We start from the raw sequence: 25,950 nt of genomic DNA, 5'->3' as shown, positions 1-25,950 counted from the left end.
AAAACCTAATTTCGTATTTCTACCAACTCTGCTTATACATCAATCATCCACAAACAATAGAAATGTTTTCATAAAATAAGCACAGTTCTTGATATACTACCAAAAATTAAGTCTATGAATACCTACACTTCGCTTACCATATGATCAAAGTAATGGGCCCTTCCAGGATCTCACTAATGGCATTGCTAGCTCCCATTACAGTGCTTCACACCACATTGGGCAACTAACAAAAGCAATCAGCATATGTTGGTGGCATGAACTTTTAAAAATGAACTCCAAAACATCTCTTGAGCACTGCAAATGTCATACAGCTGAAAGTAATATAATGTTATAGCAACTGCCTATATACATAAAAGCCTAAGCAACTGTTACAACCAAATAACCGGAATGACCAGACAACCGGCTGGTAGCTATGATGTGCACTGACCCAGACCTTGCTGCTGGGGCCCTGATAACCCCGAATCTGGTTCACCTGCATCCTGGACCCAGACAGGAAGGCAGGGGGAGCCCAATTCCTCGTGGAATTGGCCGTTGGTTAGCTTGCTGCTGGGGCCCTGACAGCCCCGAATCTGGTTTACCCGCACCCTGGACCCAGGCAAGAGGGAGGAGGGAGCCGGCCGTGCCTTAGCTTGCTGCTGGGGCCAACCTCCCACGGCCCTTCCCCCCAACAGGCCCCCCCCCTCACCCCCTACTCACCAGCCAGGCCGAGGGACCTCACCTGTGCACGAATTCGTGCACTGGGCCTCTAGTATTTCAATAAAAAATAAATTAGCCTGGCCAGCATGGCTCAGTGGTTGAGCATCAACCTATAAACCAAGAGGTTGCTGTTCAATTCCCGGTCAGAGCATATGCCTGAGTTGCAGGCTTGATCCCCAGTGTGGGGCATGCAGGAGGCAGCCAACCAATGATCCTCTTTCATCATTGATGATATTTTCCCTCCCTCTCTCTCTCTCTCTCTCTCTCTCTCTCCCTCTCCCTCTCCCTCTCCCTCTCCCTTCCTCTCTGAAATCAATAAAAATTTATTAAAAATGAATTAATTAAAAATGAATGGGACATGGCTGCTTTCTCCTATGGAAAAAACAACAACAAATGCACATGTAAAGGCCACATGCGGTACAGTTCGGATTTTAATTAAGGCAACCTCAAAAGTCTAGAACAATGAGATGCAAAGCAGCAAAGAAAAACTAGGCTTCCTACATTTTATCCAGTCTTTTCTCTTTGCTATTTTGGGATCTAGATGTGAAAACAACTTATTCAGATTATTGAAAAAGTGTAAATTATACCCTATAATAAAAAGCAGTTGCAAACATACAATATCAAAGGCCTCCTTCAATTCAGTGATAGCTTCTATTGTTCCTGCCTTTAAAATATATATATACTCACTGAATGTCACAATTTGGGTACCAAAACTAACCAAAAAAAATAAAAATAAAAATTAACAAGTAATTTTTCAAACACTGCTCTTTACGGTATACCTCATTCTGAGAGAGGCTAGGAAGCCAAGACAAGTGGAATCGGAAAACTGGGACAGATAGTTAAATAGCAGTTTGCAGCCATCATATATAGATATAAAATGACCCGATATGTAACATTTTATTTAATATGTGAAAGTGCAAGGAAAAGATAAGAGAAATATCCAACAAAATGTTAATGATAATTCTCTCTCAGTGGTAAGATTTTGCTTTCTGCTTTGTGAATGTTCAATTTGCCAACTGCTTTTGTTTTGAAAACAAAGGACATTATGCGTTCTTTAAATTTTAGAGCTGATTGGTTTATATTAATTATGGACATACTGAATAAATATGTTCAATAAATTGTCCTGAAATGGGGTAAGAAAGAAAAAACCTGCACTAAGAGAGCTAACAAATTATCTTCCTTTAGTATTTTTCCCCTAAGTAAAGGTATTAAACTAGGATGAAAATCGGTGACGTAAAACTGCTATCAGCAAGAACACCAGAAGATAATGCCTCAGCAAGAGTTAGAAAAGTTGTGAGAAAGATAGTAATATGCTACTATATGCTACAAAAAAAGGGGGGGGAGAGATTTAAGCCAGGCATTCCTGAAACTCCAAGCCTCATTTTGCTCTAAAAGAAAGCATTTAAACAAATGATTATTTTGTATATATTTCAAAGATATTTGAAAAAAAAAAGATATAATGAGAAGAAAAATTACATATAGCAAATGATGCAAGAAAGGTAAAGCAAAGTCAATTTACTGAATACCTATGAGCCACCAACTGTTTAAGGTGATTAGGGATATAAAACATAGTCTTAAAATATTCCCTTTTTCCATTAGGTTGTCTTTCTTTTTTAAAATATATTTTATTGATTTTTTTACAGATAGGAAGGGAGAGGGATAGAGAGTTAGAAACATCGATGAGAGAGAAACATCGATCAGCTGCCTCCTGCACACTCCCTACTGGGGATGTGCCTGCAACCAAAGTACATGCCCTTGACCGGAATCGAACCTGGGACCCTTGAGTCCACAGGCTGACGCTCTATCCATTGAGCCAAACCGGTTAGGGCAAGGTTGTCTTTCTTATGAGATATTTTACAAGGCGAGAAACTTCCTGAAGTAAGGCATAAGGCAGTAAGAAGGACCCCACAGCCAGACAAAAGAACCACTGAAAAAGAAATAATGTGCTACTTACTCGAACTTGCCGGGAAAATGGATAAAAAAAATAGCCCAGAATAATTACAGAATAATTTCCCCCCAAATACCACTTCAGTATTTTCCGAATATAAAGAAAACAATAACAAGAAATGACAGTTAAGTCAAAAGGATCCTCTTTTGTTCATTGTAGTAACCAGAAGACACATAATCCTTAGTTGTTATCAGATCCAGGGCTATAAATATAAGCCCCACAGCAGGTACTTGTGAAAAATTTAAAAATCTGCAAAAAAAATCACACTTTCAACACCAACAGGCCATTAAGTTTTGTTCATACAATCAACCAACCCATTACTGACAAATGCTGAAAGTCATCTGCATTTTGGGAGTCAAACAAGATGGGAAGAAACAGAAGAGTTTAGGTGATATGCTTGGAACTGACCAAACACAATTTTATTTTTGTCACATACCAAAATGCCTTGCTTACACACTCCAAAGTAATCAAATGCAAGAAAAGTTTAAAGACACTGGAAAACAAAGAGAAATACACCTCACATCTCATCTAGAAGAGGGTGGAGTCTAAGTAATGCCCTTCTTTACAACCATTAACTTTATCCCAGTAGAAGAAAAATGTAAGAAACATACGGACACATTCCAGAATTTCCACTGAGTAAGTTGCCACATGAGAAGTCATGAAATATTAAATAATACTGTGTCGGATAGAGAAGAAAAAAACAATGTTTTGGATCTGAGGAAAAGGAAGGGAGGCAAAGGCTGCTTTAAGGCGGGGGGCAGAAGAAGGATCCGATGTAAAAAGGTCCCGCAGCAAAGGCAGTGGCCAGTAGACAGGCCTGTGCTAAAGAAGGGGCAGTAAGGATGACGGGCTTCCCCAACCCTGACACTGAGGGACAACCTCCCTAAAGGGAGAGAAGGAAACTGACCGTGTGAGACCCTCCCTTTACATACCCATTCCACAAGTCCCTCTAAAGGACAAAACTGGTTTCAACCAACTCCACTTGAGTAAATGTAGTATCATTTCACTGGCAACTTTACTCCCCACCCCCCAACACACACACACAACACGCACACACACACACACCCACGCACACACAGCTATAGCTCCAAGTCCTGACACTACAGGATAAGTGCCGCTGGTACTCAAGGTGATCTCAATATATTTTACTGACCTCTTCTTCCTTTGCTGTATAAGCCTCTTTATCTTCTTATGGTTTACCTTATTACATTCCAATAACTGACTGTCATTTATTTTTTTAAAAATATATTTTATTGATTTTTTTACAGAGAGGGAGAGAGCTAGAGAGCTAGAAACATCGATCAGCTGCCTTCTGCACACTCCCTACTGGGGATGTGCCTGCAACCAAAGTACATGCCCTTGACCGGAATTGAACCTGGGACCCTTGACTCCGCAGGCCAACGCTCTATCCACTGAGCCAAACCGGTTAGGGCAAACTGACTGTCATTTAATCATTAACGTAAAAAGTAAGCATTCCTGTCTTTGGAAAAAGGAGGGGAAAACTGGCCAGAAGGCTTCAGAAATAGGGAATAGGAGGCAAATTTCATGGACTTGTGCCTATTCCTGGTCATTGGTATAGACAGGCACTGGAACACTGATCTCTATTTGTAAGATTAAGACTTTGTGTGTGTGTTTTCCTTTGCTTTTATACTACTTTTAAAATTAAATGTTTAGTAGATATGTAGCAGATATATTTATAAAATATATGTAGAGTTTAAACAATAACAAAACAAAAGCCTGGACACTCCCTAGCCAGTTACAGAACACGGCTCTCACCCTGCAGTTCCACTGGGTGACCCTCCCAGATCTCTTGGCCCACATCCCCCCTCTGAAACATGCTGAATTTTGTCATTACTGCCTTACTTTTCTGCAGTTTTACCCCATATATGTGTTTATATGGAGTAAGGAATACAGAACACAGCTTTGCATGTTTTGAAATTTATATACTTTTTAATATATTTTATTGATTTTTTATAGAGAGGAAGGGAGAGGGATAGAGAGTCAGAAACATCGATGAGAGAGAAACATCAATCAGCTGCCTCCTGCACACCCCCTACTGGGGATGTGCCCGCAACCAAGGTACATGCCCTTGACCAGAATCAAACCTGGGACCCTTCAGTCTGCAGGCCGATGCTCTATCCACTGAGCCAAACCAGTTAGGGCTTGAAATTTATGTTAATATTAGAGGCCCAGTGCACGAAATTCATACATGGGTAGGGTCCCTAGGCCTGGCTGGCAATCAGGGCCAACCTGTGGGGCGACTGGGGGGGAGGGGGGGCGATTGGAGGGCCCCTGCTGGCCCCGCCTTGGCTGGCCTGGGGCCTGTGGGCTGGGGGCAGTCTTGCGTTGAGCATCTGCCCACTGGTGGTCAGTGCGCGTCATAGCGGCCGGTCAATTTGCATATTAGACTTTTATTATATAGGAAAATACATGAGCTTCCTTTGCAACTTGTGAGGCTGTAGTTTATGTATGATGTGTGTGTGTGTGTTGCAGTAATTCTCTTCTTTGCTATATTCTATAATATATATGTACCATGGAGTTCTGGTCAAGATGGCAAAGTAGGTAAACACTGTGCTTGCCTCCTCCCAGGACCACAGTTGTAGTTGCATTACAATTAAAATCTAGAACAATCAATGTGGAGAACCCTCTGAAGACTAGCTGAACAGAAGTCCTAAATAAGGAGTAAGGAAGAAGCCACATTGAGACTGAATTAATAAGTAAATAAAATATAACATGATTTATTTATCTAGTCCCTTGCTGATGGATACTGGGTTGTTTCTAGGTGGTGTTTTTTTGTTTTGTTTTGCTCTAAGAAAAATGAGTGCTGTTAGGAGTTTAAATGCCCAAATCATCAGCAGTTTTAGTGACTCCCAGAGGAATGCACTACTTGGTAGAGGTTATAAAGAGAAATATGATTGGGCATGTGTAAGATGCACAGGTCACAGAATGAATCCTGACAAAGAACAGGTTAAAAGAAAGTAGACATCCCATCTCTCAGGTCAGAGCTCATGGTTAGAGGTGGACAAGTAGTAGATGAAGAGTTGGGTTTATCCTACTTCTCCAGCCACACTGTGAAGCACTTTGGGTGCTATGTTATGAAATTCACACTTTAGTCTAATCTAACTATAATTAGCCCTGGCTTCTTCCAGAAAAGACTTAAGGAGATCTCATTCTGATTCAAGGCTAGTGCCTCTTAACCCTTTTGGGGGACACAGATCTCTAAAAATGTAATGGAAGTGATTACTCCCTCCCAAAGAAAATGCTTACGACATTTTTTTGTTTGATTTTATTTTGCATATAATTTCAAGGGACCATCTTGACACTCAGAAGTCAATCCACAGGCCCCAAGAAAAGAAACCAAACTAAAATGCAAGTGAGAATTAGGTAATACTAATGAGAGAAAAAATATCTAAAGACTTAAAGACTAGAATACAAAATTCTAACCACTTAACCAAATAGAAACAATAAAAGTTCATCAAAATGCAGCAGGCGACTGTGGTAAGGAGGTAACTAGACAATAAAAAATGCTGCCTAAGTGGGAGAAACTTGGAATATAATGGGATATTATTAAACAAAGCCATTTGTGTATGCACTCGGGTCTCAAAAATGTCAAGGCAGTAGCATTTATCTGTGCCATGGAAAATATTCCCTCTGAGACCAAAAAGTGCTTAAATAAAACTGCTGCTACTCAGTTTTCAGATCTGGCACATTCCCTAAAGTACCCTTCACCCTCTTCTACTTTTTCATAAGGTATCTTATGGCAGGAACATTCCATCTGCAATCAACTATAATCCCTGTGAGCAGCAGTTCAGGCTAGCTTGCCAGCATAGAAGTCTTTTAATGCAGCGAACACATGTGGCTATAGCAAATTCATTTCATTTTTTTCAACAATTCTAGGTTCAAAATGCATGCTCTCTCCCAACTTTAAATCCAATGTGGGGGTTTTTTTGTTTGTTTGTTTTTAAGCCATTAATACTTTCTAAACATAGCAAGTGGCTCACTTAAAATCTCTCATTTAAAAAGCATCTGGATTGCATATTAGTCAAATTACTAATAAACTGCCATGTAAAAAAAAAACCCAGAAATATAAAAATTAGTAGAAAACCAAAAACGCCAAAAATCCTAGAGAAAAACGACTCTGATACAATTAGATAACTAGCTTTCCAAGAATAAACACCTTTCAAGGAACCACAATTACTCCAAGCCCTGAGCCATGACAAAGTAAGTATTTAGCTAGAAAACTAGCCCTACTTTTTCCAAGGCCAATTCAGCGAAAGAGCATTTTTGTTCAAGTAGCTTAATGGTAATTTAAAAGTCAAATTTCTCCTGCTGAACATTGACATGCGAGAAGCAATCTACTATAGCCAGATGAAGGTGAGAAGTACCAATATCTAGTCATAGCACAAGTTCTCATAAGCTACAATTCTGAAAAATTCCCCAAACTTACTGGATGTTTAGTTTATAATTCTATTTATTCCTCAAGATCTAGCTAAAATGCCCTATCATCTATGAATCTTACATGTGTCCTTTGCCAAACTCACATTTGCACTTTTTAAAAATCCTTTTTTATGGCAATTATCACTTTCATTTACTTTGTATTGAGGTTATTTTATTATATCTTATCTCTCCTACCTTGAACTAAAAACTCCTTAAGGGCAAAGTCCTATGGTACATACAATTCTGTAATTCCCTACAGGCACACAGTTTAGTAGACTCTCAAAGAGGAAGGGAAAGACAGAAAGGGCAGGGCAGAGCAAAGCCACTCAGCCTGTAGTCTAGAAAAGTTTTGGACAAAATATGATGGAAAAACCATTGGTAGTTCAGCACTTTGCTTAAGGTGGTCCACAGACTGGTTTTTATAGAACTAGTACAATATATCCAGGCCTACTTTAACCAAATTATTAATTACTTTTAGTAATAAAAACCAGCCCTAGCCCGTTTGGCTCAGTAGATAGAGCATTGGCCTGTGGACAGAAGGGTCCTGGGTTCAATTCTGGTCAAGGGCACAGGCCCAGGTTGTGGGCTCAATCCCCAGTAGGGGATGTGCAGAAGGCAGCCAATCAATGATTCTCTCTCACTATTGATGTTTCTATCTCTCTCTCCCACTCCCTTCTTCTCTGAAATCAATAAAAATATTTAAAATAATAATAAATAAAATTGGGCATTTCTTCTTTAATGTTTTATCAAAAGACATATCAAGCCCTTGCCGGTTTGGCTTGGTGGATAGAGCATCGGCCTGTGGACTAAAGGGTCCTGGGTTCAATTCCGGTCAAGGGCACATGCCCATGTTGTGGGCTTGATCTCCAGGAGACAGCCGATCAATGATTCTCTCTCATCATTGATGTTTCTATCTCTCTCTCTCTCTCTCTCTGAAATCAATAAAGATATATTTTTTAAAAAGACATATCAATATTTTCAATAGTTCTGGAGAGATTTTTTTATGGGTTATAAGCAAGAATTGGTACATAAAGCATAGCCTCACAAATTTTAAATTTTATGGCCCTATCCTAAAAAGGTGGCCAACTAGAAATCTTATTTTCTTCTCCAGTTTGTTATCTACCACAAGTGAAAACATCTGTAATCTTTCATCCAGAGTGAATACCATATTTGGGTAATTTTACTTTTCTACCCTAAACTGACATTATTTCCTATGCAATCAAAATAAGGCAAAAAAGAGAGCTATGTATCTTTAAAAAAATGAGATCTAACACCTTTTTTAAATTAGCCATCAATAATCTCTTAATGAGCTTTTAATCCATCTGATTAAAAAAAACAGCAAAGTCAGAAAGTCAAGCAGATCCAGACCCATTTCTCATAACTACCCAGAACTAAAAAAAATGTTTTAATTTTACCACATACTCTAATAATTTTATTTTCTTGGACAGTCAATGGATTACTGTTCTTTTATATTCTGTTTGGTACTTAACACACCATCAAACATACATAAAGTAGATACTTGCTAATAAATACTAGTAAACCCTATTAACTTATTATGGACTAGAGGCCCGGTGCACAAAAATTTGTGCACTCGGGGGGGGGGGGGGTGTCCCTCAGCCCGGCCTGTGCCCTCTCGCAGTCTGGGACCCCTCGGGAGATAACGACCTGCTGGCTTAGGCCTGCTCCCAGGTGGCAGAGGGCAGGCCCAATCCCTAGGTGCAGCCCCTGGTCAGGCTCAGAGCAGGGCTGATTGGGGAGTTGGGGCGCCGCCCCATCATGCACAGAGCAGGGCAGATCGGGAGGTTGCAATGCCACCCTCAGTCACGCTCAGGGTAGGGCTGATTGGGGGTTGGGGCACCACCCCGTCACACTCAAGGCAGGGTCGATGGGGAGGTTGTGGCGCCACCCCCTGTCACCCACAGAGCAGGGCCGATCAGGGGGTTGGGGCACCGCCACTGTCACACTCAGGGCAGGGCCGATGGGGAGGTTATGGCTCTACCCCGTCACACACAGAGCAGGGCCCGTGGTGGGGAGGGGTTGGGGCGCTGCCCCGTCACACACAGAGCAGGGCCGATCAGGGGGTTGGGGCGCCACACCCTGTCACACACAGAGCCGCAGGGCGATCAGGGGGTTGGGGAGCTCCCCCCTATCAGGCACAGAGCAGGGCTGATCAGGGGGTTTGGGCGCCTTCCCCTGTCACGAACAGAGCAGGGCAGATAGGGAGGTTGTGGCCCTGCCCCGTCACACACAGGGCCACAGGGCGATCAGGGGGTTTGGGCGCTGCCCCCTGTCACGCTGATCCCGGTGCCGGGAGGCCTCGCGGCTCTGCTGATCCCGGTGCTGGGAGGCATATTACCCTTTTACTATATAGGATAGAGGCCTGGTGCATGGGTGGGGGCCGGCTGGTTTGCCCTGAAGGGTGTCCTGGATCAGGGTGGGAGTCCCCACTGGGGTGCCTGGCCAGCCTGGGTGAGGGGATGATGGCTGTTTGCAGCTGGTCACACACCCTTCAGGGTGGGGGTCCCCACTGGGATGCCTGGACAGTCTGGGTGAGGGGCTGATGGCTGTTTTCAGGCTGGCGGGTGACTGAAGTTCCCAACTGCTTTTTTTCTTTTTCTTTTTTTATTCTGGGCCAGCTTTAGCTCTGGCTCCAGCTCTGAGGCCTCTGCTGCTGAAAGCAGGTATCTGGTTTGTTTGGGTTCTATAATCGAAACACTGTATCAACTCCAGCTCTGAGATCCCGGCTCGCTGAAAGCAGGTTTCTGGGGTTTTGTTTAGCTTCTGTATTTGTAACAATGTTTCAAACTGCAAGCTCAGAGGCCAGCAGCGGCAGGCGGGGAACGCTGGAATCCTCCGTCACTGAAGTAAGCAAGCCTCATGTTAACTTCAAGGTGCCTGGCTGCCGGCCGCCATCTTGGCTGGCAGTTAATTTGCATATCTCACTGATTAGCCAATGGGAAGGGTAGCGGACGTACGGCTAATTACCATGTTTCTCTTTTATTAGATAGGGTAGTCTTTCATGCTAAAGTCACTCATATGTGGAATCTAACGAACAAAATAAACTGATGAACAAAATAGATCCAGAGACATAGAAGCATAGAACAGACTGCAGACTCTGAGGGAAGGCTGGGGAGAGTGGTGGTGGTGATGGTGGGGTGATCAACCAAAGAACTTGTATGCATATATATATGCATAACCCATGGACACAGACAATAGGGTGGTGAAGGCCTGGGGCGGAGGGCAGGGGCGGACTAGAAGGGGTCAATGGAGGGGAAAACGGGGACATATATAATACTTTCAACAATAAAGATTTTTTTAAAAAAGAAATGAAAATACAATTATTAAATTAAAATATAATTATTAAATTAAAATAATAGTAAAGTTTAAAGTGGTAAGTGGTAACACCCAAATATTCATGTATTCTGATCTCAGCAAGAAGGGACGGAGGAAGAATAGAAAAGTGAAATATAACTGATAGAAAACAACATGTACTTACTAGTCGAGTTGCCTTGCATCTGAATGATGCACTTGGACTCTTTGCTGGTCTCTCGAGAATTGAAAGGCCGCACTCGAACAGCCACCTTCACTGAGGCTCCCGACATTCTGATGGTCTTGTTATATAATTAATTGCAGTCCAGAAATAAAGAATCAAATCTTCTTTTGAAGTTATGTTCAAGTTTCCTTTGAAAATAAAAAAGTTCCATAGAAGGCAATCAGAATTAAAGAAAGCTTGGGCTAACTTGAGCATATAAGCTACTTTCTTATATCTTAGGACTATTTTTGTTTCCATTTCTAAAAACCTCATTCCCTGTAAGTCTTATATTCTCGACAGTAAATTATCCATTAGAAAATTAAGACTGAAATTTGTTTTCCTACTCCATTACCTCTTTACCATACCTAAAAAGTCCCTAATCTTAATTTAATAAAAAAAAAAATGTTACTGCAAAGTAACAGGCAACTAGCTTGCTCTGTTTTTCTTACACAAGTACATTCAAATCTGCAAAATGACTTAATACTTTAAAGAAATGCACTGAACTTTCTGTATACTTCAATTCTAGCTTGAAACATTCAGTTATATGATGTATAATTAAACAGCAAAGGACAAAGAGTTCCAGCTCGCTCCTTTAACTTCTATGTACTCAGAGATTTCCTTAACTTAAAGCCTTTCATATGTATCTCATTTGACCCTCACAACCATTCTGTACAATAAGCAGAGAAGACTCCAAGAGACAGAGGAAAAAATGTGAACATTTTTCAGAGGAATGATTTCCCTCTCAACAGAACAAAACAGACACTCTTCTGTGAAAAGAATCCATATAAGTAATTTCCACAAGAAAAACCAAATCTCAATCCGTACTCTATCCCGTTAATCTTCTACATCTATAAAAGGCTAACAGGCAAACTGTCCCCTTGGGAGTTCAACGGGGAGACTGGGAATTCGATTGCTCGCTATGATGTGCGTTGATCACCAGGGGTCGGCATGGAACAAAGGAAGGCCCCAGCTGGCAGCCAGCATCCAGGGAAGGAAGGCCCTGGCCGGCAGCTGGAAGGCCCCTATCAGCCCTGATCGCCGGCCAGGCCTAGGGACCCCACCTGTGCACAAATTTTGTGCACTGAGCCTCTAGTATAAACATATTCAGGAAACAAACAAAAGAAAAATACTTTTGTGTGCAATTAGCAGGGAACCACAACAGAACTTTATTTAAATCTGACCAATTTTTTTCCACATAACTAAGTAGGAATGCTAACCTCGTTGCACAACTACAAAAGTTTTCCACAAGAAAAGGCATAAAAAAACAAGCTACTCTCTACTTCATTACCTATCTTATTTTCTCAACAGCATTATCACTATTTGGAAGTCTTGTTTTTTGAAACATGTCTATTGTCCATCTCTCTCACACCACCATCAGAATGTTCACAGATCTTATTCACTAGGACTTAGAACAGTACCCAATAAAAGAACTCAGTAAATGTTTGTTGAAATAATGAATTAATGAGTTAAATTTCCCAGTTGTAAAAGTTGTCTGTTCAAGTCCTTTGCCTAGTTTACTGACTTTTGTTTTTGTTCCAAATGATTACAGTATTTATTAATACTGATATTTTCATATTTGCTGAAATGCCTTTTCCAGTCCCTTTCCTACTTTATTTTACATTAAACAGAGAGTTCTTTTTTAAAAAATATTTTTTTATTGATTTCAGAGAGGAAGGGAGAGGGAGAGACAGAAACATAATGATGAGAGAGAATTATTGACCAGCTGCCTCCTGTACATCCCACACTGGGGATCAAGCCTGCAACCCAGGCATATGCCCTGACCAGGAATCAAACCATGACCACCTGGTTCATAGGTTGATGCTCAACCATTGAGCAACACTGGCCAGGCAGATAGTTCTTTTTTAATATATTGAACATTTATTGTGATCACATTTTTCAAATGAAAGCTTAGAGTTTTTAACCCTCCCAATCAATTTGGCATGATCTAAGTTAAGTACCATACTTTGCCAAGAGAGAATGAATGAAGCAGTCTGAAAAAGACAGAACACATTTCAACCTCTATAGTCCATTCTGATACACAGCCATCATCTCAACATTTAACATGTCCCATTACTTTCTCCCCCAAACTAGCAATCTCTGCCAATCTTCCTATTTATATCTGGCCCCATACCATAAATCTTAAGAGTCATCTTTGTTTCCCTCTCTTTGAATTCTTTTAGTAGTGTTAACATTATTAATGAAATGCCATATGAAAACTTTAAAAACTAATTTGCATTTTCTATCTCTTCCTTCCTCTCATTCCCATTGCCATTACCCCAATCTATGTCCTTACTACCTCATGCTTAGCATACTTGGAATAGCGGAACTGATCTTTGAGTTTTTAGGGGTTTCTCAGGTGTTTTTCTTTTATGTTTTTAGTTATTTCAGAGAGAGGAAGAAGGAAGGAGAGAGGTAGAAACATCAATGATGAAAATCACTGACCGGCTTCCCCCTGCTCCCCCAACTAAGGATCGAGCCTGCAACCCAGGCGTGCGCCCTGACCAGGAATTAAACCCAGACCTCCTGGTTCTTGGGTCAACATTCAACCACTAAGCCACACCAGCCAGGCAAGATTTTAGTTTTAATTAGGGTTGATAAAATAGAATCGTACAAAGGTCTTTTGAAACACAAATGGTGACAGAAGGAAACTAGACTTTGGGTGATGAACATACATATGTAGTATTATAAAGTTACACACCTGAAATTTATATGTTATTAACCAATGTTACCCCAATAAATTTAATTTAAAACAAAAAAAAGCAAATGAGCCTAAACTCCCGAGTGTTGAGATAGGCCCCAGGTATGGGTTGTTTAATTTCCCAAAGATTATGTTACAAATCTCCAGCTGAGAACCCTGCTTTAAGCAACTGTTTAACCCTGCTGTAATATTACTCTTTCCAAAGCATGACTTGCAATTTCACTTCCAAACTCAAATACTTGCTCTCATTTCCCAGTGCTTATAAAATCAAGATCAAAGTCAAGGTACTCTGTGTTCTAGTCAAGCTCCTTTACTATACCATCCATATTGTTCTTTCACCCCTCCTAACAATTTCTCCTACAATGGGCATATGAATTTTCATTTTTTCCTCTATTTGACAGTTTAGCTCCAGTCTTACCTCTTCTAAAATGGCTGCCCAAACGTTCCAGGAATCACTGGTATTTCCTGCAGCATTTATAGCCCCCAACACATTGTGAGAACACTGCTATCATTTTACATGACTGCATTCTATCTTGTATTGTTCTTTAAGAGCTTCCCAAAGTAAAAATGCTATTTTCTCAAAAATCTCTTTGAACTTGGGCTTCTTGAAAAAAATGGCTATTTCCAAGTCTAGGCAAGAAATTTCAAGATGATTCTGGAACATGTTAGTATGATCATAAGCAAGAAATCTGTCAAAGATGAATAAGATCATGGCAAAGGGACACAGATGCCAACTTAAAGGGACTCCAAAGATGGGATAATTAAAATATAAAAATACATACATACATAGTACAAATAGAGTGAAAAACATCAAATATATAAATTCATGAGTTTATAATACCTTAAAAAACCTCATTATACTGAAGACCGGCAAATAAAACAAAGGAATTGGGTACATATCCAATATAAATTATATTCCAGCCCGGCCAGTGTGGTTCAGTGGTTGACCATTGACCTATGAACCAGGAGGTCATGGTTCAATTGCCGGTCAGGGCACGTACCTGGTTACAGGCTCGATCCCCAGTGTGGTGTGTGCAGCAGGCAGCTGATCAATGATTCTCTCTCATCATTGATGTTTCTATCTCTCTCTCCCTCTCCCTTCCTCTCTGAAATCAATAAAAATATATATTTTTAAAAACAAAACTATATTCCAGAATAGCCAGAGTCAATGTGGGCAACTTCCTCTTCAAAGAAAAATGCCAGCTAATAAATGCAAAAGAAATGACAGAATTAGAATTTTCCAACCTTACTGATATAAAGACTCTCTGCAACAATCATCACTAGCTGCTAAAAAGCCTTAGATGAAAGTTTGGTTGCTGTGGAAACATTACAGTGTATGGATTAGGCAACAACATCTGAGTCAAACTGAACATTACTAAAAGTGGGATACCTAGGTGGGTTTATGCTCCATGTGCTACAACAGGAAACCCAGCAAAACCTATTAAGTACTTTTATCCCAAACCCTTAAAAAAAAACTGAATAGAATCAAGCTTCAGATCTAACTACCAGTTTGCAGAACATAAAGGAAGCAAAGAAGTAATTTAAATGACACCTAAAAGATACAATCAGCCAAACCCAAAATATGGAAAAAAATCTACAGGTCAACTCACCCACTTTCTTCAAATAAATGGGAGAGGGGGAATAATTAAAGAGTTGTCAACCAAGTGCAGTGATTTTTTTAATCAAGAAAATCTGTAAAAAGATGTTTTTTATATAATCATAGAAGTCTAAACATAGACTGTGTATCAGATAATATTAAGGAATTGCAAATAAACAAAGGCTGAAACCTCCTTGCTGGGTTTTAGATATAAAGTACATATTCATTTGCAACTAGGAAGCAAAACACTAAGATATGTAATATTCTAATGTCCCCATACATATACTTCTCAAAACACTGTTTGACTCCTCTACCTAGCTTTCCTGCCAGCATTTCATTCTATATAACACAACCAAAGTCAAAGTATCCCTCCACCTCCCCGGAACAACACAGGCTCTTCCATTTCTTTTCTATTCCTTTTACTGTTCTCACCATCCCCCTGTTCCCACACAGGTCATACAGCTGTTTCCGCTATCCATCTAATCAACTGCCAAATCACCTATTCCTTTTTTCTAAAAAAAATATGGAACGCTTCACGAATTTGCGTGTCATCCTTACGCAGGGGCCATGCTAATCTTCTCTGTATCGTTCCAATTTTAGTATATGTGCTGCCGAAGCGAGCACCAAATCACCTATTTCTACCACCACTTTCCTTGTAGGACTTCAATACTTCTCACCCAAGACTGTTAACTTTCTTAACCACTTTCTTTCTTACTCTTACCCAAGCGTACTACATAATACGACCATTTTCATTGACTCCATCCATACTACACAATATTGCTAGACTCATCTTCCTGAAGTACAAGTCTGTTCATATAACTGTCCACTTAAAGATCCTCAAAGCTTCTCTACTGTCGACCAAGCAATGATGGAACTGCCCGTAGTGGCATTCGATGTGTTCTGCAACATAAACCACCTATTTTTCCTAGCCCACAAAACACTGCCTTACATCCACATTCCTTAACAACCTCCCACCAGAGGGCTTCCTAAAAGTATCTCATGTTTTTGTGTCCCTATGCCTTTGTTCCAACATTCCCTCTACCCACTTGGTGCTTCCTCCCCTCCAATACTTCTCAAAATCCAATGTATTTTTCTGGGACCTTCTCATATACTACATCTCTAAAGCCCTCATAGATTCTCCCCACTCCTCAAACCAAACACAAATGCTTCTCCATTTAATATTGCTCAATTCATTGATCCTGCCCAGGGCAGAATAAGTTACTTTTCTTATCTCTTCTGTAGATTTTAAGTTCCTTAAGGACAAGAACAGAATCTTAGTCATGCTTCTAATCCCCCTTATCACAGGGTCTTGAATATACAGTATAGAGGTTAAAATATTTTAGTTGAATTCCTAGTTACTATGTGTCAACAGAGTGATGGAATTAAAAAAGTTGTTCCAAAACACAGACAGGAAAAGGGATAAACTTAATTTCAAATTTATTCCTAATTTAAAAAGTTATAACAGTCATTTTTTTTAAAGTGATGTACATTTTAAAATTACCTTTCCCTAACCAACCTGAACCTAGATATTTTTTCTGCTTTAACTGTCCTGTAATAATACTGCAACCATCTCCACAGTGAGTTAAAACTCTATACAGTAATAAGAAACTACAGTTAAGTGGACAATTGAAAGTGTTACTCTGTTACCATTATAAACAGTATCTCTTTTAACAGAGATGTCCATCAAAATATTAAAGCTTCAAAACTCCCTGATTCTTTTTAAAAAATGGCCAATTATATAAATCTGAAATCGAGTTTAAATTCCAATGACAAACAATAATTACAGACTATTTTAAAGAAGTTATAGAAAAATAAAAAATAGCCTAAAAATACTTTTTCCAAATTTTGAAAAGCCAAAAGAAGAAAGACAGGTAGGAAAGGCAGCCATACATACTCTGAATCACTTACACAGCCTAAGTTCTAGACTGTTCCTCTGACCACTTTTCCTTCCTTATGACATACAATTAGAAGCCTTAGGAAAGTGGAATGGAGCAAAAATTCCAGAGGCATCCACTAACAATAAAGGAATAAACACTTAATAAAAATAAAAACGTTTAGGACTAATTCATTTTAATTTTTCTAAATATTTGCCCAATTGCTTAATTTTGATCTTGTGCAATTCTCACTTGTTTTCAGAGGTACCCTGGATTATTAGGAACCTAAGAGGAAGACTAATTCTCAAACTGACCTTTAAGCAAAGTGAACAAGAACAAAATAATGCTAGCCATTTATTTGTAAGCCATAAGCGTCTATAGACACAAGCGGCAGACTTTTTTTTTAATTAAATTCAAAATATCACGGCAGTTAACTGGCTAGTTTTAGTTGGTTTGTTTTTGTAATATCCCTTTTCTATAGAAAACAGCCAGGATTATATTCCTAAAACAGAGGTCCGTTCATGTTCAATTGGTTTCCACAGCCTCAGAACATAAACTAAAAATTTAAGGGCCTCCACAATTCAACCTCTTTTCCCAGTCTCAGTTTTCACTGCCCAACTTTAGCTTCTTCTCCACCACGCACCCTCTTACTACACCAAACATTCAATTCGTGGAAATCCAATCTCCCTTCTTACCTATTATAAATCCATAACTTTGGAGGACAAAGTCAAATGTCACCGTGAATCAGGAAGCATTAATTCGTGCATTCCTTAATGTCCCCCTTTGAGCCAAAAGTTCTTTTCTCTTTGCTCCCAAAAAACGCTGTGCTGATACCTCATTCTTCTATTTATTTCATTTTGCCCTATGATACAGTCAGTAGTTCACTTAACTCTCCTACACTTACACTTTATTCAGTGCATTTTTCACAAGTGAAAATAGAATTTAACCAGAAAAGTCTTTTACTAGTAAAATTAATATTCGTACAATTTGCTACACAAGCAAGCTTATTTAAAAGACTACAGGCCAAGCGCACGATTAATCCATGCACGTGTAGGGTTCCCTAGGCCTAGCCTGCCATCAGGGCCATGTCCGCCGCCCTGCTATGCCTTGTACGCTCCAAGGACACTGCTGGCACCCCACGACACTCCACTGACGCTGCCATTGCCCCAGAGGGTAGGGTTGGGGGAGGGCCCGAGAGGTGCACCTCCTGGTGACTGGTCATTTGGTCATTCCGGCGTTACAGCCACTGGCCTTTTATAATATAGATCATCTTTTCCACTTAATTACATTTCAAAGAATGTATTATAACTTAAAGAATGGGTACCCAAAAGTATCGGTAGGTAGTGAGTCCATTTTGAGATGCTATGAATATTTCCTTATTGTAAGTTTTGCATCTCTCCGTCTAATATTTTCCATGAAGACCAAGCATGTTTTAGGACACAATAATACTGAGTCACTGACCAAGGCTATACTGATAAAATGGCCCATTTCAAAATGTAAAAATCTATTTTTGTATATGAATTACCTGTCTATTCTTAGTTCCTGACTCTATAGACAAAAATCAGCCATGAGCCCAGCTGTGAAAGCTTAGATCACGTTAGAAAAGCTTCTTTCTGCATTCCAACCCAATGCCAAGAATCAGGCTGCACAGGAAGAGTCACCTGCAGACTGGATTTTCAGTCTCAAATGGGGCTACAATTAAGAAGTCAAGGATCCTCCTTTGCACTGATAACATGATTTTAATCTCAGAAACCAAAAGGTGCTCAAGAAAACAATAGCTCCTATGGCTTAAAACAAACTATTCTAAATGAGAGCGATTTTTTTCCTTTTCTCTTAAAAGTTGGGATAGTTAGTTCATTCTAGTCTCTGAAGCTACATCCTATCATTTTATTCTGGCAGATCCACGGGGAACTCTGCTATTCAAACCCCAACAGAGAAGTTCTCTATTGTCAAAGTGGATGACAACACCTACTCCAGGCTAAAATGAGCTAAAATTTGACATGAGTCAAGAATTCTTGTGAAATCTGCCCCTGACTACACCTATCTATCTGGGCAAGAATGCAGGTCAAACTTTTCTCTATGTCAACAATGTGTCGATCTTGCCACAGGATAAACTGGTACCCATAGGATAATAGGTTTGTTTTTGTTTAGGTGACAACATAGAATACAAGTACTCCAGGCTCTCACCAGGGCTAAATAATGAGATTCTGCCGGGATTTATCTTTATAGAAAGTTATACACCTGAACCACATTAGTCATATCTCTTTCACAGCAAAGACTTTAGTTATATTTTAATGCTGTATTCTCAGTTTGGAAAGTGAGTGGGTTACTTTTTTTACAAAGGTCTTTGAAGAACATTTCTTCCTTTTACTTAATAACCTGTTGGAAACACTTGGTATGTACATGTTTGTATCCACATGTTTGTATAGATAACTATAACACTTTTCTTTTAGAAAGTCTTTAGAACTTATTATCAGAAAAAGTTTTTCTTGACAAACCATTAGCCTTCTTTTACCAAAATGAAAATTGTATAATTTATCTGTCCCTTTTACCTTGAATTCCAAAAGTTTCACAACTAAATTACAATAACCATGTTATACAAATTGCTGCAATTGGTATATATTTACTTTTTCCTCCTGTTACATAGATTTTTGTTTCTTATCCATATTTTAACAGCCTCATTTGTATATATGCTATTTGTGGTAAGCTGCTCAAATCCTTTTTAGATGCAGTAAGTGGTATAATTTATAAATAAAGAGAACTTTCCTGTAATAGCCTAGTCTCCTATATAACATTAGAAATATGGTATGTACTCAAAATTCTGGTTCCTAAAAACAAATAAAGTAAGCCTTTAATACAAATAAAGTTATACAAAAATTTGTGTTGACAGAATTTGATAGCCATGTGAGTGGCCAGAACAGCAGGAAGCCCGAGACTAAAACCAGCCCCACCAAAACACCAGCAGACAAAAATTCAACAGCAGTAAAATGAGCAATACTTTCAATCCTGCAAAGGTGTGAAGGGTGCCCCCTGTTCTCAGCAATAAAGACCTGGAAACCTGAGCAAAAGCAGCCTCAATGAAGTAGAGCTAGTCTGTGGTGGTCTTGGGAGTAATTAGGAGGCAAAGAAGTAGAAATGCAAGTATCCTTGCAGCTTCTAGGACAGGGGTGGGCAAACTTTTTGACTCGAGGGCCACAATGGGTTCTTAAACTGGACCAGAGGCCGGAACAAAAGCATGGATGGAGTGTTTGTGTGAACTAATATAAATTCAAAGTAAACATCATTACATAAAAGGGTACGGTCTTTTTTTTCAATAGTTTTATTCATTTCAAATGGGCAGGATCCGGCCGCAGGCTGTAGTTTGCCCACAGCTGTTCTAGAACCTGGTTGTGGGAGGCAGGAGAGAGGAAATTAGGAGCATATAGAAACAAAGGAGGGATTTCTCTCTCTCCACATCCCCCCCCCCCTTTCTTTTTCCTCCACATGCCTTTTTAAATTAAGAAAGACATGAATGTTTCTATACTTTATTTATTAGGTACCTACAACGTGCCAGGCAGTTCCAGCAGCCTGGGATAAATCAATGAACAACACAGATACACATCCTTGCTATGGAGGAGCTTACATTCTAGCAGGAGGTGAGAGGGCATTAATGAATTATGCCCAGCCAGTATTGCCTAGTGGTTGAGCATTGACCCAGGCACGGAGAGATCACCAGTTGGATTCCTGTCAGGCACAACCCCAGGTTGTGGACTCAATCCCCATTAGGGGGCACGCAGGAGGCATGATGTTTCTCTCTCTCTCTCCTTCTCCCTTCTTCTCTCTCTAAAATCAATAAAAAATGTATTTTTAAAAATAATAAGTTATAGAGAATGTTAGTGATAATAAGCATTATAAGGGAGGTCAAGTACAACAAAGTCAGGGAGGTCTGGAGAGTAGTGGGGAGGAGTGCTGTGCAGGTGCATAAATGAGGTCAGGGTCGGTCTGAAGAGGTGGTGAGACTTGAAGGAAGTGAAGGACTCGGCCAACCAGATTTCAGGGAAGAGTGTTCCAAGCAAAAGAAAAAGAGCAACGGCCATAAGGTGGGAATGTACCTGCTGTATTCAAGGAACTGTGGGGACCACCTGCCAGGGGGAAAGAGGAGTAACCAATACCTAAGTTCCTAAAATTAGAAGGCAGTGATATCCAGGATACAGGCCAAGGGATTAGCTGGAGTCAAGGAGGGTAAGAAAAAAGGCAGAGAAGTTTGTAAGCAGAGGGAGAGGAAGCTGAGGGAGTTCATGTCTTTTTTTTTTCCCTGTGAGGTGGCAGGTAAGGTTTTATGTGAGCATGGAGCAGTGGGGAGGCCTGAGTAAAGTGATCAAGATTTTAGAAAAGCCACTATGGAGAACGGGAGGGGACTGAGCAGAACTGCTTGAAAAGATACCAAAGGGAGACCTAAGACTACACACATTAATCGTGGTACTAATCCCAGTACAATGTGAAGTTTCTCCATGACACAGAGTAAAAACAGAGGGTTTGGATGGTGGAAATGATGCCAGGCTGGCATCTGCATAGTGGGTCTTGCAGAATAATAAAGAATAATTACAAACTGCATAGCAAGAAAATAGCTGAAGCAATGAACCCCAGAAGTCACAGTATAGAAAAGGAAGACAAGGAAGTAAAATCTAGAAGAGGCTGATGGTCCAGGAGACTTGAGTTGGGAGAACACACAGAAAGAGATTGCGAAAGTGAGAGCTATAAATGACCCGAGTTTAAGATCTGACGGCAAATTTGATATCTTTAGGAGATCTGAGGGTGACAATGTGTTAGAAGATGTGGCCACAATTCTGAGCTACTGGAACAGAATGAAACCAGCATTTGCTTGAGCTGAAGTCAAGGAATTTTAAGGTTAAGGGTAGTTAGTTACAAAGTAAGCTCAGCCTGGTGGTTACTTACTACTTCTAGTGACCTGAGGAAGTCACTTAACCTCTGTCTGTTTCAGTTTATTCATCAATAAAATGGGGACAATAGTATCTATCTCATATGGTTGTTGTAAGGATAAAATTAGTGAACAAGTGCAAAGTGCTTTAGAAAAGAGCCTGGCATATAGAAAGCGCCTGATATGATCATTATTGTTGCTGGGATGATGTCAGAAATTCAGATGGGCCCTAGCCGGTTTGGCTCAGTGGATAGAGCATTAGCCTGTGAACTGAAGGGTCCCGGGTTTGAGTCCGGTCGAGGGCACATACCCGGGTTGTGGGCTCAGTCCCCAATAGGGACATGCGGGAGGCAGCCAATCAATGATTCTTTCTCATCATTGATGTTTCTCTCTCTCCCTCTCCCTTCCTCTCTGAAATCAATAAAAATATATTTTTTTAAAAAAGAAAGAAATTCAGATGGACAAGAGAACTACGTTAAGTATCAAAGTTATCAAATACAGCAATGGTCGAGGATGGCGTTGTTAAATGATATGCTTTGGTGTAAACAATGTGATATTATTTAAAATATTTTAAAACCCCTTATTTACATATGACAAAACATATTCGCAAAAGCCATAAAAGTACCACTGAGTCTTAGGTAAAAGTATTTTATGGGAGAAAGGCTCTGACTAAAAACCATGGAAATCACCATGGCATGGACAGTAGCAGCACACTCAATTGTATCATAACAGAAAAGAGGTGGAATTACCTTACCTTACCATATCTTTTCAAATGGTAAAATGTAAGTTCCTTGAAGGTAAAGAATTAAATCTCTTCATGCAATTAATTAGCAATGAATGTCATAAAAGTGACCATAAATGAATCACTGGACCATTAACCAAAAAGTCAGAGGTACACAATACCTTTTTCAGGTTTTCCTATCTTAGTCACATCTGTTTCATTTATCTCCTATACTAATGAGCTGCAAAGGAAAAGTTCCAAATGTATTTCTATTTATTCACACCTTTTTGGGGACTCTAGAAATTCACCAGTATCTGTTCCAATAAGGCCATTTTTCAAAGAGAACTACATGAAGCAGACATGCTATACCTTGCACTTCGGAGCCTGGTGAAACTATATCCTATCAGTTTACAAGACCAAAGGGATATGCTTATGCCTGGAAAAGACCTGCTGTGATTAGCAGCCTGGCAAGGGGCTTCCAAAAAGAAGGCAGGGGCCCACTGGTGTCCTTGACTTTGTACCCCGGGACAAGACCATAGCAGGGAAGTGGCTAGAAAGCATTGGCTGTGGAGACAGATACTCTATTGGCACTCTTCTTGGGAGTTTATTCCCTGTACAAACTCAAAGAGGGAAAGAGGAAAGACAGTAAAAAGAAAAACTGCATTCATATCTGGTCTTAAAAAGCAAAAACAGTCTGTTCTAAGCCTCAGAAGCTGTGCTTCATGGGACAAATTTTGGAAAAACATTCATCAGGGCAGAGCGGCACAGACTCATAAAATCTTGCCTCCAATCAGATCCACAATCGGGTCTGATTTTACCAAATGCTGAAATTATATTAAATCACAATTTTTTCAGACATTTTTCTTACCTAATAAAGTCACTGCAAAAATTTAAAACGTGTATTTCTTACTTGGGGCATGAAATTTTAAAACATTCTGTACTTCTCTCATATTAACGTAATGCAAAAAACCCCACTAGTTTCTGTTGAAGCCGCTTTTGATTCAACCAAGTTTTAAAAGGAAATCTTAAAAGACAGTGTTATGACTTTTCTTAGAAAACCTTATCCAAAATGTTTTAATTTTTCAACCTAAGTTATAGGAACTCATTAAGAAATGGAGTGTGAATGAAAGCAAAGGACACACAGGAGGTGGCCATGGCACTCTCCAGGGCCTGTCCACATCCAGGAGGTGGGAAAGCCATCGATTGCAGCTTCATGCAGAATTGTGGTAGTGATCACTTCCAGAGCTGCTCTCCGGTGCCAACGTGCGTGCATTTCCCATCCTCAAACAGTGCGTTAACCACCCCTCTGGTCTCCTAACCCAGCAGCCATACCACGTTCATGAGAAAGCATCACCGCGCTTCTTAAAGAACTCAAGCTGGGATTTTATTATGACTCAGATACGCTGACAAAACGCCAGCCTTGAAGGGAAACATCCACCCTGATAAGACCACTTCGTAAGAGCTATCCCAACCCAGCCACCAGACCTTCCCGAGGCTCAGACCGCCCTGCCTGTGACACAAAGCAACGCGTTCAATGTCAGGAGAACAGCTGCCTGGAACAGCGAGCAAGGGATCTGTCGACGCTCTAATTTCAGCTCCTCCAGATTCCACAGAGATGACCACCTGCGTCCTGGGGAAGGCGGCCGCAGGCCTCTCCCGCGGTCAGCACATCCCGGCCACCTTACCCCCTGCACCGGGAGCTGCCGCGAGCACCGACCCCTCTCGGGCACGGCCCCGCGGCCGCCGTCCCGGTGTGCGGGCCTCCGTCATCCTCCCCTCGGCTAGGTGTCCTCCACCGCCTGGGCCGTAGCAGATGGAGATGGAAGAAACTCGGTGTTGCAACCCCCACGAGAATGGAGCCTTGCAGACACTCTGCCTTGGCAGCTCAGCGAGCGACCCACCGAGGAGAGCGAGCGGTTCTGGAGTCCGATTCTGGCTGGAGGGCCCGGGCTGCTCGGCGCTGCCCGAACAATGACGAGCCGCCGGCGCGGCCGCCCCACCCCCACGGCGTGGCTCCTGGCAAAGGCTCCCGCGCAGAGAGCGGCCAGGGCTGTCAGTCGGTGCCTTCAGCGACGGGACTGGGCTCTGCCAGGATCTGTCAGCTCATCCTCCCAACATGGCTGCCCGAGTCATCCCGGCTGCGGGCGCCGACCACACCGCCCGCCGCGCTGGCCGGCCGCCAGCGAGCCCCCTCCCGCCCGCTCCCCTCTCCGGTGCGGGCGCCATCGGCGTCCCCGCCACCCGAGGCCCTTCCCTGCCCCCGTCTGACATACAGGCAGAGCCACCGCCCCCGCCGGGGCCCCGATGCCAACCATGACGGGGGAGCGGGGATGGGGCCATCGGAAAGGGGGGCTTCGGAACGGAGCGGCGCCGTCTCCACGGGCCTGCAAGGCGCGCAGAGCGGCGGGAGCGGACGGACAGCCGCGGGCCGGCTGAGCGCCGGGCACAGCCGGAGCCGGGCAGCCCCGGGGAAACGGAGGGCTGGTGCGGGGCGCTGCGGGGGCCAGCAGGCCGCTGCACCCAAGCCCGGGCTCGCCGCGGGCCCCGGGGCCCCCCACTCCCCGAGGGCGGTGCTCCCCACCCCACTCGGTGCCTCGGTGGGGAAGCGCCCTCAGTGCCCGCCGCTCCCGCCCCGCCCGGCGCTTCCTCCGCTCCGACGCCGCCCGGACCCCGGCCCGGCGCACCCCCCCCCCCCCGCCGCCCCCCGAGACGGGCCCTCCCAGCCCGGCGGCAGCAGCGCCCACCGTCCGTCTTACCTCAGCCGCGCTGCGGACCGATGGGCGGGCGGGCCGGGTCAGCAGCCGCCGCGGCGCGCGGGGGTGCGGGGGGCCGAGCACGGACGCTCCTCAACGCGAGCAGCGGCCGCCGCGAGCCGCAGGGCACCTCCTCTCAGCCCCATCACGCAGCGGCCCGGTCCCGCAACGAGGGCCACGGAGGGCGGGCGAGCGGGGGGCCGGGGCGCAACGACAGGCCGGCGGCGGCGGCTGCGGAGCAGCTCGGACTGGCGCGGGCGCCTGCGAGGACCGCCGCCGTCTGAGTGCCCCGCGTCAGTCCTCGCGAAGCTCCGCCCGCAGCCGCCGCCTGCGCGGGACACCGCCCCGAGCCCGGCCGCCGCGCGTCACCTCGGCCCGCCCTGCGCACGCGACTGGCGTGGACAGCGGCCAATCAGAGAGCAGAATTCGAGGCGGCCGGCCAATCGCAGGGAGAGCTGAAGGGGGGGGCTGGTGAGAGCTGCAGAGACGCCGGGGCTCCCCCTGGTGGCCTAGAAGCCCGCTCGGGTGCGGGGGCGCGGGGTGGGCGAAGCCGGCGCGCAGAGTCCCCTCCCCGGTGACCCCAGAAGGGCGTTAGTCGGCGGCAGCCGCGCCTGACCGACCGGATGATCCGCCTTGTAAGGGGACAAAGCTTGGCGAAGCGGGGCGGGGCAGGTGGGGTGCGGCGGGAGGCGGACGCCTGCGGAGCAGCTGAGATGAATGTGGGAGGCGGTCGAGCGTGCAATCGCTGTCAGTTTGGGAAACGTCTCTCACCGCGA

The 25,950-nt window shown here is 42.8% G+C and overlaps 1 protein-coding gene and 1 non-coding gene across 7 annotated transcripts in view; both read right to left on the bottom strand.

Moving 5' to 3' along the window:
* The window catches only part of KIF1B (kinesin family member 1B), a 133,888-nt gene extending 108,385 nt beyond the window's left edge, over positions 1 to 25,503 (bottom strand). For 2 of the 6 annotated variants that reach the window (XM_036352804.1, XM_036352803.1), the window contains exons 1-2: positions 25,178 to 25,490; positions 10,578 to 10,762 (exon numbers count right to left, since the gene is read on the bottom strand). In XM_036352804.1, coding sequence (XP_036208697.1) covers positions 10,578 to 10,683 — 106 coding nt within the window. In that variant the 5' untranslated portion in view covers positions 10,684 to 10,762; positions 25,178 to 25,490. Of the gene's footprint in view, positions 1 to 10,577; positions 10,763 to 25,177 lie in introns of all 6 variants that reach the window. The other 4 variants (XM_036352806.1, XM_036352801.1, XM_036352802.1 and 1 more) reach the window with 4 other exon arrangements.
* Positions 15,426 to 15,532, bottom strand: LOC118677782. The gene has a single exon (XR_004974508.1). It is a non-coding gene; the product is annotated as a U6 spliceosomal RNA (small nuclear RNA).
* Positions 25,504 to 25,950: the final 447 nt, after the last annotated feature.

The sequence above is a fragment of the Myotis myotis genome, unplaced genomic scaffold (genome assembly GCF_014108235.1).
Source record: "Myotis myotis isolate mMyoMyo1 unplaced genomic scaffold, mMyoMyo1.p scaffold_m19_p_2, whole genome shotgun sequence".
Classification (NCBI taxonomy): Eukaryota; Metazoa; Chordata; class Mammalia; order Chiroptera; family Vespertilionidae; genus Myotis; species Myotis myotis.
The sequence above is the reverse complement of the archived record's forward strand: the minus strand, read 5'-3'. Positions and strand labels throughout refer to the sequence as shown.